The 14,139-nt window shown below is 42.5% G+C and overlaps 1 protein-coding gene across 3 annotated transcripts in view; it reads left to right on the forward strand.

The window, feature by feature from the left end:
* The window catches only part of Ube2l3 (ubiquitin conjugating enzyme E2 L3), a 128,010-nt gene extending 116,082 nt beyond the window's left edge, over window positions 1-11,928 (forward strand). For all 3 annotated transcript variants that reach the window (XM_076863456.1, XM_076863386.1, XM_076863524.1), the window contains 2 exons: window positions 1,277-1,463; window positions 9,392-11,928. In XM_076863456.1, the coding sequence (XP_076719571.1) occupies window positions 1,277-1,463; window positions 9,392-9,546 (342 nt within the window). In that variant the 3' untranslated portion in view covers window positions 9,547-11,928. The remainder of the gene's footprint in view (window positions 1-1,276; window positions 1,464-9,391) is intronic.
* Window positions 11,929-14,139: the final 2,211 nt, after the last annotated feature.

Consider the following 14,139-nt stretch of genomic DNA (forward strand, 5'->3'; position numbering starts at 1 on the left):
TGTTGTTGGTTAGGGCCTTTCACCAAAGCTGGAACTGAATGGAAGAGGTGAAATGAAAGATACCTGAGGATAGGCTGTTCAGATAAGATCTCCTTATAGAACTTCCTCATCTATGGGACCTGATGCCAGTATTTTCCTTTTATCTTTTTTTTTGGACGGGATGGGGGGTACTGCAGATTGAGCAGGTGCTTTACAGCTGAGCTCTATTATATTCCCAGTCCTGTTTTTAAAAAATATTTTTTAGTTTTTATAGTTGGGCACGGTACTTTTATTTTATTTATTTATTTTTATGTGGTGCTGAGGATTGAACCCAGCACCTCACACGTGATAGGTGAGTTTTCTACCACTGAGCCAAAACCCCTGTCCCCCTCCCTTTTTTTAATTTTTAAGAAATTTTGAAATAGGATCTCACTAAGTTGCTGAGCCTGGCCTTGAACTTGTGATCCTCCTACCTAAGCCTTCCAAGTTGTTGGGATTACTAGTATGCACCATCATTCCTAGCAGATTTACTCTTTTGATGAAGGATCTTGTTACTGGGGTAGGCTCTGTGTGTTGGGGGAAGGATGTGTAGGTTATCTATGAACTTTCCTCTCAGTTTTATAAACCTAAAGGAGCTCTAAAAATAAAGCCTATTTTAAAAAAAAAAAAAAAAAGCATAAGATGCCAACACATCAGTCTCACAGACTTTTTCACAGCTTAGCAGAGATCTTGCTCTAGAAGTACTGGTTGATTATTGGGTTGCCCTACAATTGATATACCATTTGAAATAAATTAATCTTTTTTGGTGGGGCCAGTACCAGGGAGTAAACCCATAGGTGCTTTACCACTGAACTACATTCCCAGCCCTTTTTTACTTTTTATTTTGTTAAGTTGCTGAGGCTAGTTTTGAACTTGCAATCCTTCTATCTCAGCCTCCTGCGTTACTGGAATTACAAAGCATGTGCCACTGCATCCAGCAATAAATTAACCTTTTTTTGTGGGGGTGGGGGTACTGGGGATTTAATTCAGGGGCACTCAACCCCTGAGCCATATCCTCAGCCCCCTTTTGCATTTTATTTAGAGACAGGGTTTTACTGAGTTGTTTAGTGCCTTTTTTCTGAGGCTGACTTTGAACTCTAGATCCTCCTGACTCAGCCTCCAGAGCTACTGGGATTACAGGCATGCACCACTGTGCCTGGCTTAAATTAATATTTCAAGTGAACAATTCAAATAGTCCTATCTTGGCCACAGATAAGTGAATTATGATGTGTTCATTTTTATCTCTATTTGCTTCCAGGACAATCCTCCATATGATAAGGGGGCCTTCAGAATCGAAATCAACTTTCCAGCAGAATACCCATTCAAACCACCGAAGATCACATTTAAAACAAAGATCTACCACCCAAACATTGATGAAAAAGGGCAGGTCTGCCTGCCAGTAATTAGTGCTGAGAACTGGAAGCCAGCAACCAAGACTGACCAAGGTAAGCATATTTCCTTGTCTGCCTTGGATGGAACTCTACTGAGAATGCTGCTGTGGGATAGGGACTTTAAGTTTCCTTCTAATGCCAAGTCAGGGTCCAGAGAAAGTCTTAAACATACCAGTACATGCAGAAGTATTACTGAGGTTCCACCAGTCCTGTGGGATGTTTGCCTCAGTTGAAAACTACTGTGCAGTATTGAGGAGGCCCTTTCTGGGCTTCTTACAGTGTAGTGAGACATAGACATCCTGACTGTTTGCTGAATGTGCAGTGATGGGGTATGGGCATTAGTCCCTAGAAGTGAGGAGGGATTGGTGGGACTGCCTTGAAGAGGAAGATAGAGTGGTGTCTAAGGTGGTATTATACAGCAGGTAGTGCCTAAACTTAGGCTTGAAGGAAGAAGAGTAGTTGGTGAGTTCCTTCCTGGGTAACAGAAGGGCATGAGCCAAGACCCAGTGGCTCAGAATGGGTTGTTTGGAGAGGCAGCAAGGTCAGACTCTAGAGCAACATTCCTGGATGAAAGCATATTGTTGGTTATGGAACTCCTTGGACTTGGATGTGTCCATTTGTCTATATGAACACACGTATGTTCAATTTGTAGGAAAAGTATTTGACTCAGTATTGTGATTATCCTCCCTTTTATCCCCTGGAAGTAGCAAAAACAATTAGAGACTCTCATATGAAGTCCTGACATCATTTTTTTTGGTGGCTTTGTAATGAGAAGTAAAAGAATATAAGATCTGTTTATATTACAGAATGTGGTGAGGCTACAGTGGAGTTTTTCATTGATAGATTAAAAAGTCACTTTTTGGTGGAAGCCCACCCTAGAAGATGGAATTAAAAGGCTTTCACAAGAAAAATTGAGTCTTACTTCTTAAATAATCACCATGAAAGGCGTATGCTGGTCCTCCACAGCTGAGTAGTTGATAGGGGTAAGTGCTGAATGTTTAGGTGCTGAATGTAGGTGCTCATTTCAGAGAGTGAGCTCCAAAGGACTTTACATTGGTTGTGTAAAAGTTGATGTTTATAACAGCCTGACACAATTCTCAGTGCACATGGCCTGATTTTTTTTCCCCATATGAAGTCTTAGTTCTTTGTTGGATTGTGTCAACCTTCACACAACTCCTGGAGATCTTGCTGAGTTGTATAGCTCTGTTCGGCCACCATGTCAGCAGAGGGTGGGAGGAATTGTTCTTCCAGGTCAGGCTGCCCGCGATCTGATTCTGGCTACAAAGATTTTAGGGTCTTCTCCCTTGCCTGAGAACCGAGGGCATGGTGGCCAGGACTGGGGACACTTGTAAGATATAGATGCAAGTGTTTTGCCACCTCTTGCAGGAGCTGACTGTGTAAGAGGGCCATGGCAATACTATTTTAGCTTCAGCTAGAAATGTTATAGTATAGCCCAAATGTTCTGCTTTTTTAGGATGGGACTGTTCCCTTCCCCCATTACAAAGAGATAACTTAGGGGTGGCCTTTTATTCTTTTGTAAAATGTACCTGTTGATTTAGGATTTATAAGGTAAAAATTTTGGTGTAGGGTCTATATTCCTATTTTGTGACTTGGGACTGTCTGGGGTTTCGTCATAGATAATTATTCTGTAGAGCCTTTATAGCATGGTCTTGATCCCATTCTTATAACATATATCAGGAATGTTGTCCCTTGCACTTGTACCACATTCTTATATTTCTGTTATCTATTTCTCATTTACAAACCCCCTCAAAGCTTAATGGCTTAAAGCAACAAGTTTATTGCTCATTTTTTTGGTTGTCTGGTTTCATCTGGGTGATCATTCTTGGGGTCACTCATGCATCACATTGAGCTGAGAGCTGTGCAGGGTTTGGGATGTGTCAGTGGGCATCATTTGCATGTGTGGCAATTGATGTTTACTGGACTCCTCAGTTCTCTTTTTGGCTTCTTATAGGCTGGATAGGACTTCTGTATATCACTGTGGGGTTCCAGGGCAAAAGCAGAAACTGCCAGACCACTATGGCACAGATGCAGAACTGGTATAGTGTCATTTCTGCTATATTCTGTTGGTCAAGCAACTTAGACTCTAGAGAAGGGAAATGGACTTTGCATCTTGACAGGAGGTATAGCAACTCTGAAGAGGAGAGGGGGTTACAGAGGTAGAACAGGTGGGCAGTTATACTGATTCCTCTTGCTGGCTCCTCAGGCCTCCTTGGGGCCATTTATCCCAAATGATGGCTGTCCTGGACATACCTTTGCTGTTCCCACTTGCTAGATCTTCCTATGTTCTATGTACCAATTTTTCTGGCCCTATTTCCTGATTGCTCTTCAACCACTAACATTGTACAATTTATTTTTGTTTTTGTTTTTTGTTTTTTTGTTTGCATTGCTAGGCATAGAACCTTAGGGCCCTGAGTATGCTAGGCAAGCTCTCCACCATTGAGTCACACCCTAAGCCTAGCATTTTCCTTTTTTGATGCCTTTCCATTTCTTCATTCATTTCTAAAAGTCATGAAGTACATGTGCCACCCTCTTTGCTTTAATCTCCCTCTAGCACTCTTCTAATATCTTCATAGCATCTGTTCATGATTTTCTTCTCTTGCCCTTGTCCTTAGAAAGTTATCATTCTCATCTTTTCAGTGTTCTATTTCTTGCATTTTTGTTCCTTTTGTTGCCAGTTTAGCTTTTTAAAATGCCCCCCATCATAGTGCCAAATTGCTATGTGGTATTCCTGAGTACAAGGAAGTTATGATGTCTTTTGGAGAAAATATAAGTGTTAGATAAACTTTATTCAGGCATGAATTACAGTGGTATGGCCATGGATTTAATGTTAGTGAATAAATACAATGTATTAAGTAGGGCTTCTTCTTCTTCTTCTTTTTTTTTTACCATTTTTTTTAAACATTTATTTTTTTTTTGTTGCAGTTGGACACAATACCTTTATTTTATTTATTTATTTTTATGTGGTGCTGAGGATTGAACCCAGGGCCTTGCACATGCTAGGTGAGCACTCTACTGCTGAGCCACAACCCCAGCCCTAAGTAAAGCTTCTTTAAACATGAGTAATAAATGGTTATATATTTATAAGTTAACAAAAACATTGTGAGCAAAGATTTTTAGGAACCCAATCCTCTGTTTCCCTTAGGAGCAGTGATTTAGTGTTATTAATTGAATGCTCACTGCAAGTTTGTAGAACATAATTACTACAGATAACGGGTTCACTTGTATACAGGATGATCAGATTAGGTGAATCCATGGAAACAGATTACAGAGCCAGAAAGGAGAGGAAGAATGGGAAGTAACTGCTAGTGAGAGCGGGTTTTCTTTTGGGGGTGATGAAATGTTTTAGAATTAAATGGTGGTGATGTCACACAACTTTGTATAAGCACACTAAAAACTTTATGCTTTTAAAAAGTTTTTTGTCTTGTTTTGTTTTTTGGTATGTGACGTGTCAGTTTTTTAAAAAGAAAGACTTAAGGAACTGTTAAAAATTGAGCAAAGGAAAATGAGAAAAGTCAAGAAACATGACAAAACTGTATCAAACAGAAGGTAATATTGGAATAAAAAATGTGGAAACAGTTTTGTTCAACAGCATTTGGTTCAAGTAGCTATCTTAGCAACAAAACAAGGACTTAGTTTAGTGGTTGAATGAGATTTTACTATATAAAATATAATCAAACATTAGCCTGGCTCAGTGGTTTATGCCTTTAATCCCAGTGGCTTGGAAGGCTGAGACAGGAGGAACACAAGTTAGATTCCAGTCTCAACAACTTAGCAAGGCCCTGTGCAACTTAGTGAGACCCTGTCTCAAAATAAAAAGGACTGGGGATATAGTTCAGTGGTTAAGTGCCCCTGGGTTCAATTTCTGGTACCAAAAAAATATAATCAGTAATGAAGCCAGCTTAACTGAATTTAGTATTAATTGAACTTTTTATGTAGCAAAAAGCATAGCAGCAAAATTAGATGAAGAGAAAAATTAAACATGTTCATAAGCAGAATGTTTCAGTTCCCTATATATTATCATAACAAATTAAGAAGATAAGATTTTAAAAAGACTGAAGCAAAATAACAAACAGGATTTTTTTTTTTTTTTTTTGGTAGATAGACACAGCACCTTTATTTATTTATTTATTTACTTACTTACCTACCTACCTACCTACCTTACGTACATACTTATTTTCATGTGGTGCAAGGATCAAACCCCGTGCCTCACAAGTGCTAGGCAAGCACTCTACCATTGAGCCACAGTTCTAGCCCCTAACTTGTACTTTTTGGTACATTACATGGAAGGCTACAGCATTACTTTAGGGATAGAGGAAGGCATCACTAACATCCTGTGAAAATGGAGCTTCTAGATATCCAAGAAGAGAAGATATTGTTAATCTCCTGTATTACAGAGAAACTATCAGCAAAAACAAAAAGGAGGAAATTTTATAAGTTTTTTTTTCCTCAGATGATAACACAGTGACGTTAAGAAGTAAAATTTGATTTTTTTTATTTTTTGAGGTGAGGTCTTGCTATGTTGCCCAGGAGTCTTCCCACCTCAGCCTCTTGAGGGACTATAGGCCTGCCTCCAAAATGCAGGGGCTTAAAAACATGTATCAAGCTGGGATATTGCACCTGGAAAACCCTAAAAAATGATTGAGGAGCATGTGGGTAAAGAAGAGATCAAGAATCTAGGGGTGGCAGTGGTAGCTCAGTGGTAGAGCACTTGCCTTGCACTTGTGAGGCACTGGGTTCTGTCCTCTGCACCACAAAAAAATAAAAGTATTGCGTTCACTTACAACTTAAAAAAAAAGTTTAAAAAAATAAAAATAAAAGGGTGCCGCGGTAGGTGGATCATTTGAGCCCAACCAAGAGTTTGAGACCAGCCTGGGCAACATAGTGAGATTCTATCTCTGAAAAAAGAAACCAGGGAGCTGGGGTTGTGGCTCATCAGTAGAGCACTCGCCTAGCATGTAAAAGGTCCTAGGTTTGATCCTCGGCACCACATAAAAATAAATAAATAAATAAAATAAAGGTATTGTGTCCAACTACAACTAAAAAATAGATTTAAAAAAATAAAAGAAAATGGCTGGGGATGTGGCTCAAGCAGTAGCACGCTCACCTGGCATGCGTGCGGCCCGGGTTCGATCCTCAGCACCACATACCAACAAAGATGTTGTGTCCGCCGAGAACTAAAAAATAAAATATTAAAATTCTCTCTCTTTCTCTCTCTCTCATAAAAAAAGAATTCTCTCTCTCTCTCTTTAAAAAAAAATAAAAGAAACCAGGACCAGACCATTGTAGAATATGATGAGTGTGCTGCCCTTTATGTGAAAAATAACAAGATAGGACCACAATGGTAGTTTGCAAAACAGTGGTAGCTATTAGTGTTCTCACTAGCAAAATAAGTCCAGCTCTGCTTAAGTTACTCTAGTTTGGATGAGGAGCCAGAAATTCAGCCAAAGAAACAAAGAATGAAATACTTATCAGAAATACTACATTAAAATATTTAGACATACACGCTCTCTGCCCTCTTCCTCTCTGCCCTCGTCTCTTTCTCTCCTCTTTCTACCCTTTCTATTTCTCTCTACTTCTCCTTTTCTTCTCCTTTGGGCAGCCCCCCAATAAAATCTCTTGGTTGAAAAAAAATATTTAGACATGATTAAATAATAAAATTGAGTTTTCAGAAAAGAATGACGTAGTGAGGAGGCATTAGTGTAACTAAGTGGTTTTATACTGATACATTATTAGGTGCTAAGATGATCCCGATGAGAAGTAGAGAGCCTAAACATCCGTAACAGATGGTGAACAGGAGATGAAAACTCATCAGTGTCTTCTCACATAGCACTTAGCCTCCCTTAGTCCACTGAGGTTCCTGAAGTGCTAAGCAGATAGTGATTCTACTGTTCCAGAATCATTTCTGATTCTAAAAAAGATGGGAAATCACTTATTTTCAGTGCTATCAGGCAAATGTGGTTTGGGTTTCCAAGCCTGAAGTCAAGAACAATAAAGGGCCATCTGACTGCGGCATCTGTCACCCCATTGATCGCCAGGATTGATTTGGCTGCTCTGGCTGGCTAGGTGGCTGTCCCCTTCCTCCATCATCACTTCATGTGTGAAGCTGCACACTTAGTCAGAGGAGGACTGTTCTTTGATCCAGGTTATATGAGTAGCTGCGCTCCCCTCAGAACTCCAAACAAGCTCTCAAGAACAACAAAGCAGGGCTGGGGTTGTAGGTCAGTGCTCGACTCCTATGTGGAAGGCACTAGGTTCAGTCCTCAGAACCACATAAAAATAAAATAAACATACTGTGTCCATCTGCAACTTAAAAAAAAAAAAAAGACAAAAAATAGGGGGGAAGAGAACAGTTTCCCCTCTTAGTGGAGAAAAGCTTGGCTTACACTGAAATAATACCACCTAGAGAACAGGTTTTGTTTGATTTGGGGGGCTTTCGGGAGGGTGGTATGAGGTTTAAGTTGCCAAGGATGACCTCAAACTTGCCATCCTCCTGCTCAGCCTTCTAAGTTGTTGCGAAGTGCTGTAATACTGAGAGCTACATCCCTAGCACCCCTAGCCTTTTAAATTTTCTTTTTGAGATAGGTTTTCATTAAGTTGCTGAGGCTGACCTCAAACTTGTGATTGTCCTGCCTCAGCTTCCCTAATAGCTGAGTTTTCAGGTATATGCCACTATGCCTGGCTCTGAAGGTAGGTTTTCATAGAAGCCTTGAGAGTCTTCTTTGAAAGAGTATTTGTGTGGCCACTCCCCTGCATGGTCAGGATGACCCAAGTGATTATTTTCATGTTGTTATTTTTCTTTTTAGTGCTGGAGATCAAACCCAGAGCTTTGTATATGCTGGGCAATTACTCTACCGCTGAGCTAGACTTCTGGTCCTGTTTTAATGTTTATTAAAACATTCCTTGTTTAAGACAAATAAAAGTGATTTCCCATTTGAGTCACTGGTATTTCCTTGTCTTCTGTTAAAGACTTGGTGGTGATTTAAGGAAACATACTACATAAACAATAAGGAAATATTTGTATGGATATAGAGCAAACTGTGGAATGGTTGGCATCAGGAGAATAGGAACAGGGGGCTGGGACTATGGCTTAATGGTAGGGCACTTGCCTGGCATGCGAGAGGCATTAGGTTCAATTCTTAGTACCATGTATAAATTATAAATAAATAAAGATCTATTAACAATTGAGAAAAAAAAAAGAATAGGAACTGAAAAGCTTTACCATGATTTCTGCTCATTCAGGTGAGAATAAAATCTGCAAAGGGCAAATCTTGAAATAAAAAGACAAAAATATGCCTCCAGTTCCTCTAGAGATACTACTACATGTGGTGGGTACAGGTAGGGAGATGACAGTATCTGCTCAAGGGGTGTGGAGATTGAATTAGAGACTGTCTTGGCCTGAAGAGAGCCTTCCAGGTTCTTGACCCCTGCCCATTCTACACTGTCCACACTCTGCACTTGGTAACCCAGCCACTATCCACCCCATTCAGCCTTGGCCCTGCTTGGCCCTGCATGCCAAACTTTCCTCATCTTTGCCCCAAACCTCACCTGGGCCAACTGTGGTCAAAACCTTCTAGAAACATTGGGGCAGGTGGTCTTTGTGCTATAACCTTTACTCAATATATGTTATTGACTGGTCATGCCTCTGTGCGTGAGGCAGCCTGTGTCAGCATTTGATTTCCTTCCTTGCAACACTGGGTGAAAAGCATGAGTCCCTTAGTAGAGGAGCCCATGGCATCAGCAATCCAGAGTAGTGTTGACTGTCATCCATCGCTTTCTCCTAATTACAGAGGAGTTGAGTTTTGGTAGTCAGAATTTTTAATAAAGAGGATATGTTGTCTTAAAAGCAGTAGATATAAGTCAATGTTGAAGTCACAGAATTTCTATCCTGAGGTTAGCTGCCTTTTGCCCATGCACTTTCTGAGACTATTCTAATGCCCAATGCCTTGTCCTTCTCTTGGCAGTAATCCAGTCCCTCATAGCACTGGTGAACGACCCCCAGCCCGAGCACCCGCTCCGGGCTGACCTAGCTGAAGAATACTCTAAGGACCGTAAAAAATTCTGTAAGAACGCTGAAGAGTTTACAAAGAAATATGGGGAAAAGCGACCTGTGGACTAAAATCTGCCGCAAGTGATTCCAGCAAGTGTGAGCAGAGACCCCGAGCAGTGCATTCAGACACCCCGCAAAGCAGGACTCTGTGGAAAATTGACACGTGCCACCGCCTGGCGTTTGCTTGTGGCAGTTACTAACTTTCTACAGTTTTCTTAATCAAAAGTGGTCTAGGTAACCTGTAAAGAAAGGATTAAAAATTTCAGATGTTCTAGTTCTGCTTTCTTTGTTTTAAAAATCACTGCTTCAGTCTACTTCAAAAGAATGGTGTTTCTTTTGTCCAAATTTATCCCAAATCTTCAAGTTACATTTAGCCCATAAGGTTAAAAAAAATAAGGTTGTGGTTCCCCTTCCTTCCCTGCCCTTGCAACTCCCACTTTCTTGCATTCAGTTTATATTTCATGTATTTACTTCCCCAGAAGTTTATATTTCATGTATTTACTTCCTCTCTGCTCCACAAAGGAGAAGAAATGGCTCTTGTGGCTTTTCTTCTCCAGTATCACACTGTCCCATGTGGGAGTTAGTTCAAATTCTCCTGCTGCCAATTTATAACATTCTTTTAAAAAATTACAAAACAAGCAACTTCACCCTCCTCCCCCCGGGGGGAAAAAAATGCGTGCAAAGGGAGACCCACTCCTTGTGTAAAAATCTGGCTAATGTTTCCACAACAGTATGGATTAAACGGGCAAACCCTGATGTCTGTATAATGATTGAACTACAGCCTGGCCAGCCTGTGTAGGGAAACCCTGTAATGCCAGGTCTGTGGTGACCCCAGAGGGAGGGCCTGCCAGCCAAGGACGCTGCGCACTTGTGCAATGAATTTCTCAATTTCTCGCCAGAAAGGCTCCTGATCAGGCTGAAGGCCAGCACCCCTTTCTGCAGCCATGTTAGAAGATTCACTGCTCATCGCAGGCAAAGTAAAAGCCAGAATATCCATTTGAAATTCTAAGTTCCATCTGAATGTGCCACGGAGCTCTCCAACTCCTCAGCGCAGCAGCCCCACCACAGCCCTTCCTTGGCACAGTTTGACCCTTTGCGGGATCAGAATTGGCAGGACTCAGCTTTGTAGCTGGCACCAATCTGGGGTCACTGGGGTCTCTGCTGGCCCCTTCCTTCAGAGCAGCCGCTGGCTCATCCCAGGAACAAGATGGCCTTTCCTCTCCCTTTGGACTCAACAACCTTTGCAGAGTCAAGCTCCACTTGATGCTCGCTCAATAATATCCTTTCAATGTGTTTTATATTGTTTTGATTGCCTTTTTTTGTAGAAATAAAAATTGACCTTAGAGGTTGTCATCAGATGAACTTTGTAAGGATTTGAATGTTAATGTCTTTTCAAGGCAAGTGGGACTGTCCCTGAAACAGTAGAGAATATATGGCATTCTGATACCCTGAGGAAGCTGATGATCCAAACGCCGTGTGTCACCAACTCTGCTTCTGCCACTGGTGGCTTTTCTTCTTGGCTACTGGGGGGACTAGATCCTCTAGAGAAGATGACTTCAAGAAACTTTGCTTTCTTTTTTGACTTTAATTCTATAACTTGAGATCTTTCAGGGCTCATAGCCGCGTAAGTCAGGTCTGGGTTTCGTCTGTGCAGATGTGAGAAGTGATGGATAGGTTAGGGAGCATAACACTGTTTAGTTGTCCAAGCAAGTGGCCCCTGCGGGGTGTAATGAGCTCAGCTTCTGTAGTCCTAGGTACTCCAGGGACAGGTTTCTGGAGACTCCCCTGTGTCCAGGATGGCAAGAGCATTGGGCCAGTGTTTCCACATCTGTCCATTAATAGAAAGGTGATAATGGATTTTATTTCACTCATACGCAGATTTGTAATAAAATGCCAAATGGTTAGAAGATATCCAAACAAACCACCATTTGTTCTTGTTGCTTCTCTGAATCTAGAAATATTGCCATTCTTGGAAACTGTCCCATTGCTTCATATTTCTGCCAATGTAGCTCTGCCTGCCTGTCACCCACTCACTGCTCTCTGCTCACTGTGGGAAGGTACCCTTTATGCCAGCAGCCCCTCTCAGGGACTCTCAGCTCTGGCACTGGCACCCTATGGTCTGCCCCGGCAGCAGAGGCCTGGCTCTCTAGTAGGTGTACTTCCCTTTGGCCTGGGTGGCTTGTTCCTTCTAGCCGTGCCCTGAGGCAGGCTTTGAGCAAGCTGGTGGCCAGCCCTAGCTGCTCCAAAACCAAAAGCTGGATCCTCTGGAGGAGAGGAGAGCTGTAGAGTAGCCACCTATCACTGACCCATGCTGGCTCAGGATTTCACATCTGCCTAGTTCCTTGAAGTGCCCTGGGTCTTCCTCCTGTCCCTCTCCGCAACGGTGGAGAATAGGCTTTCTAAGATGCTGCGATCCCATTTTGCTGCCCTTAATAAAAATGCTCTCCAACACTGGTTTGATTGTGTGGGTTTCTTCCTTCCTTTGGAAGTGGGTAGTGCCAGGAGCCTGTGCTCTTAGAGAGTGGGGAAGGGTGGCTGGGGCCTTCGAGCTCTCTCCCTTTTCCCATCCTCTTCATAAGAGGCACACAGTGGTGTTCTTATGTCCCCAGAGGGAAGTAAATGGGGTATAATCAACAATGGACAAGCAGAAGAATCTAGAGTGTATCAAGGCCTGCAGAGGGATCCTGTGGATGTCTAGTAAGGGAACAGCAACTTCCACACATGAATATGTCACTTCAGTCCTCCTGTGACACACCCCCCCACCACCAAGAGAGTGGTGATGCTATGATCCATGTATAACAGAGATGAAAATAGGCTCTGAGAAGGGTGGCTTGATCAGTGTCCTAATGAAGCTGGGGCTAGGCCATTTCCCTAAGTGGTTTCCAGCTAGAAACAGACCCAGCGTTCCCCAAAATATTGGGTGCCAAGGTACTACAGTAAAGTGCCAGTTTGTTGTAGCACCTAGCCAGGCTAGTGACACATTTTTGTTCAGGCCTAGTTCCCTTTCTGGAACTGGATGCTAGATAAGACCAGGACTACCTGTCAGTCTCAGAGAGCAAAGCTTCCTGTGGTTTTAGTAATAGGGACAATAAGGGTCTTTGCCTTAAGTTGCAGGTGGGCTGCTCTACCACATGGATGTGCCACATCCTTTATCCTCTGAATCTCAAAGCAGCACTGTGAACACCATTATCCTTATGCCTGTTTTTATAGAGGAGGAAACATGTTCTGGGTGATGACAAGGGCATCTGGCTGTTTTTGCATTTACTCCTGAGCTGCTTGCATCCCACCAATCAGCACATTTCCTCTCAAAGGGTCCAGTCATGGCTATAGACTCTTCCTTTCCTCCAAAAGTCATAGGCATAGAGGACCCTATAGACTGGCTTCTCTGACCAAGGGATTGAGTCTTTCTCATTACCAAACAGGCAGCAGCTTTTTTTTTTTTTTTTTTTTTAGTAGTTATTGAGGACCTTTATTTTTGTTTATTTATATGCGGTGCTGAGAATCAAACCCAGTGCCTCACACATGCTAGGCAAGTGCTCTACCACTGAGCTATACCCCCAGCTCCAAACAGGCAGCTTCTAAGCCCTGCTCCAACTTCCATTTGGCAGTTCCTCTGTGCCCTTCACTTGCCATCCAAAAAGCCAGATCTAGTCTTGATTCTTCCTGCCCTTTTTTTTTTTTTTTTCCCCTTTCCATGCTTCCTCAAGTTCAGTGTGGCAAATGGCATCATTCCAAGACAGCAAAGCTGGGGGTGGGACTTTTTAAGTGCAGCATGGTACCTAGCCCAGGCCATGCCTGGTAAATGTCTATTTTCCGGGTGACTGGAACATGTTCTTATTCAGAGACAGGGCTCTTGGGGAACTGGGCAGGCTTCAAGACCAGAGTAGAAATGACTTGCCCAACACTGTGCAGAGGCTCAGGGAAGGAAGTCACCTCCTCTGGAGCACCCTTGTGGCTATTGGGCCCTCACTGCAGCCCCTAGCTGGAGGCACACTAGGGTAACCAGGACAGCACCTCCTGGCAAAACCTACCTTTGTTCTCATACATTTTCGTGGGCTTCTTTAACCCTACCTCCCAGTGTGGCCTAGATCACATTGATTGTTGCCGTGAAGGCTGGACTGTGTCCTAGTATTCAGCCCTGGCCTGGCACAGAGCAGACCCTCCATATATGAACACTGAGTGGATATATAACAGTAAATCACTGTCTAAGTCATTCTGCACAGCAGTTTGGCATATGAAATACCCTACTCCTACCCAGCCATGCTAGTAGACCACCAGTAACCACTCCAACAGGTCCTTATTACTTTCCCTTCCCTTGTGAGGTGGTCCTTGGTTACCTGATTCTCCTACCAGTCTTGCCATACCCTCCCTTTATCTTAAATTCCTAAGGTCCCTAGGGTTGTTCTAAACATCCATCTTTGCTCATCTTCCTTCCCTGGGTGACAATAGCCACTTATACAGTTTTATCTAACATTTGTGCAGAACCCTAAGCCCTCCTGCCTACTCTTGCACCTCTCTTTCAAGCTACCTAAACAGTTACTTATTCCTCTGAACACCCCATAGTAGAACAAGGCCACTCCAAGGCCTCAGCCAGCAGACTTCATGAGTGTAACCAGATCACCCAGGGCCAAAGCAATGAGGTAAATGCTAGACAGCAGATGG

Source organism: Callospermophilus lateralis, chromosome 1 (genome assembly GCF_048772815.1).
Source record: "Callospermophilus lateralis isolate mCalLat2 chromosome 1, mCalLat2.hap1, whole genome shotgun sequence".
In the NCBI taxonomy this organism is placed as follows: domain Eukaryota; kingdom Metazoa; phylum Chordata; class Mammalia; order Rodentia; family Sciuridae; genus Callospermophilus; species Callospermophilus lateralis.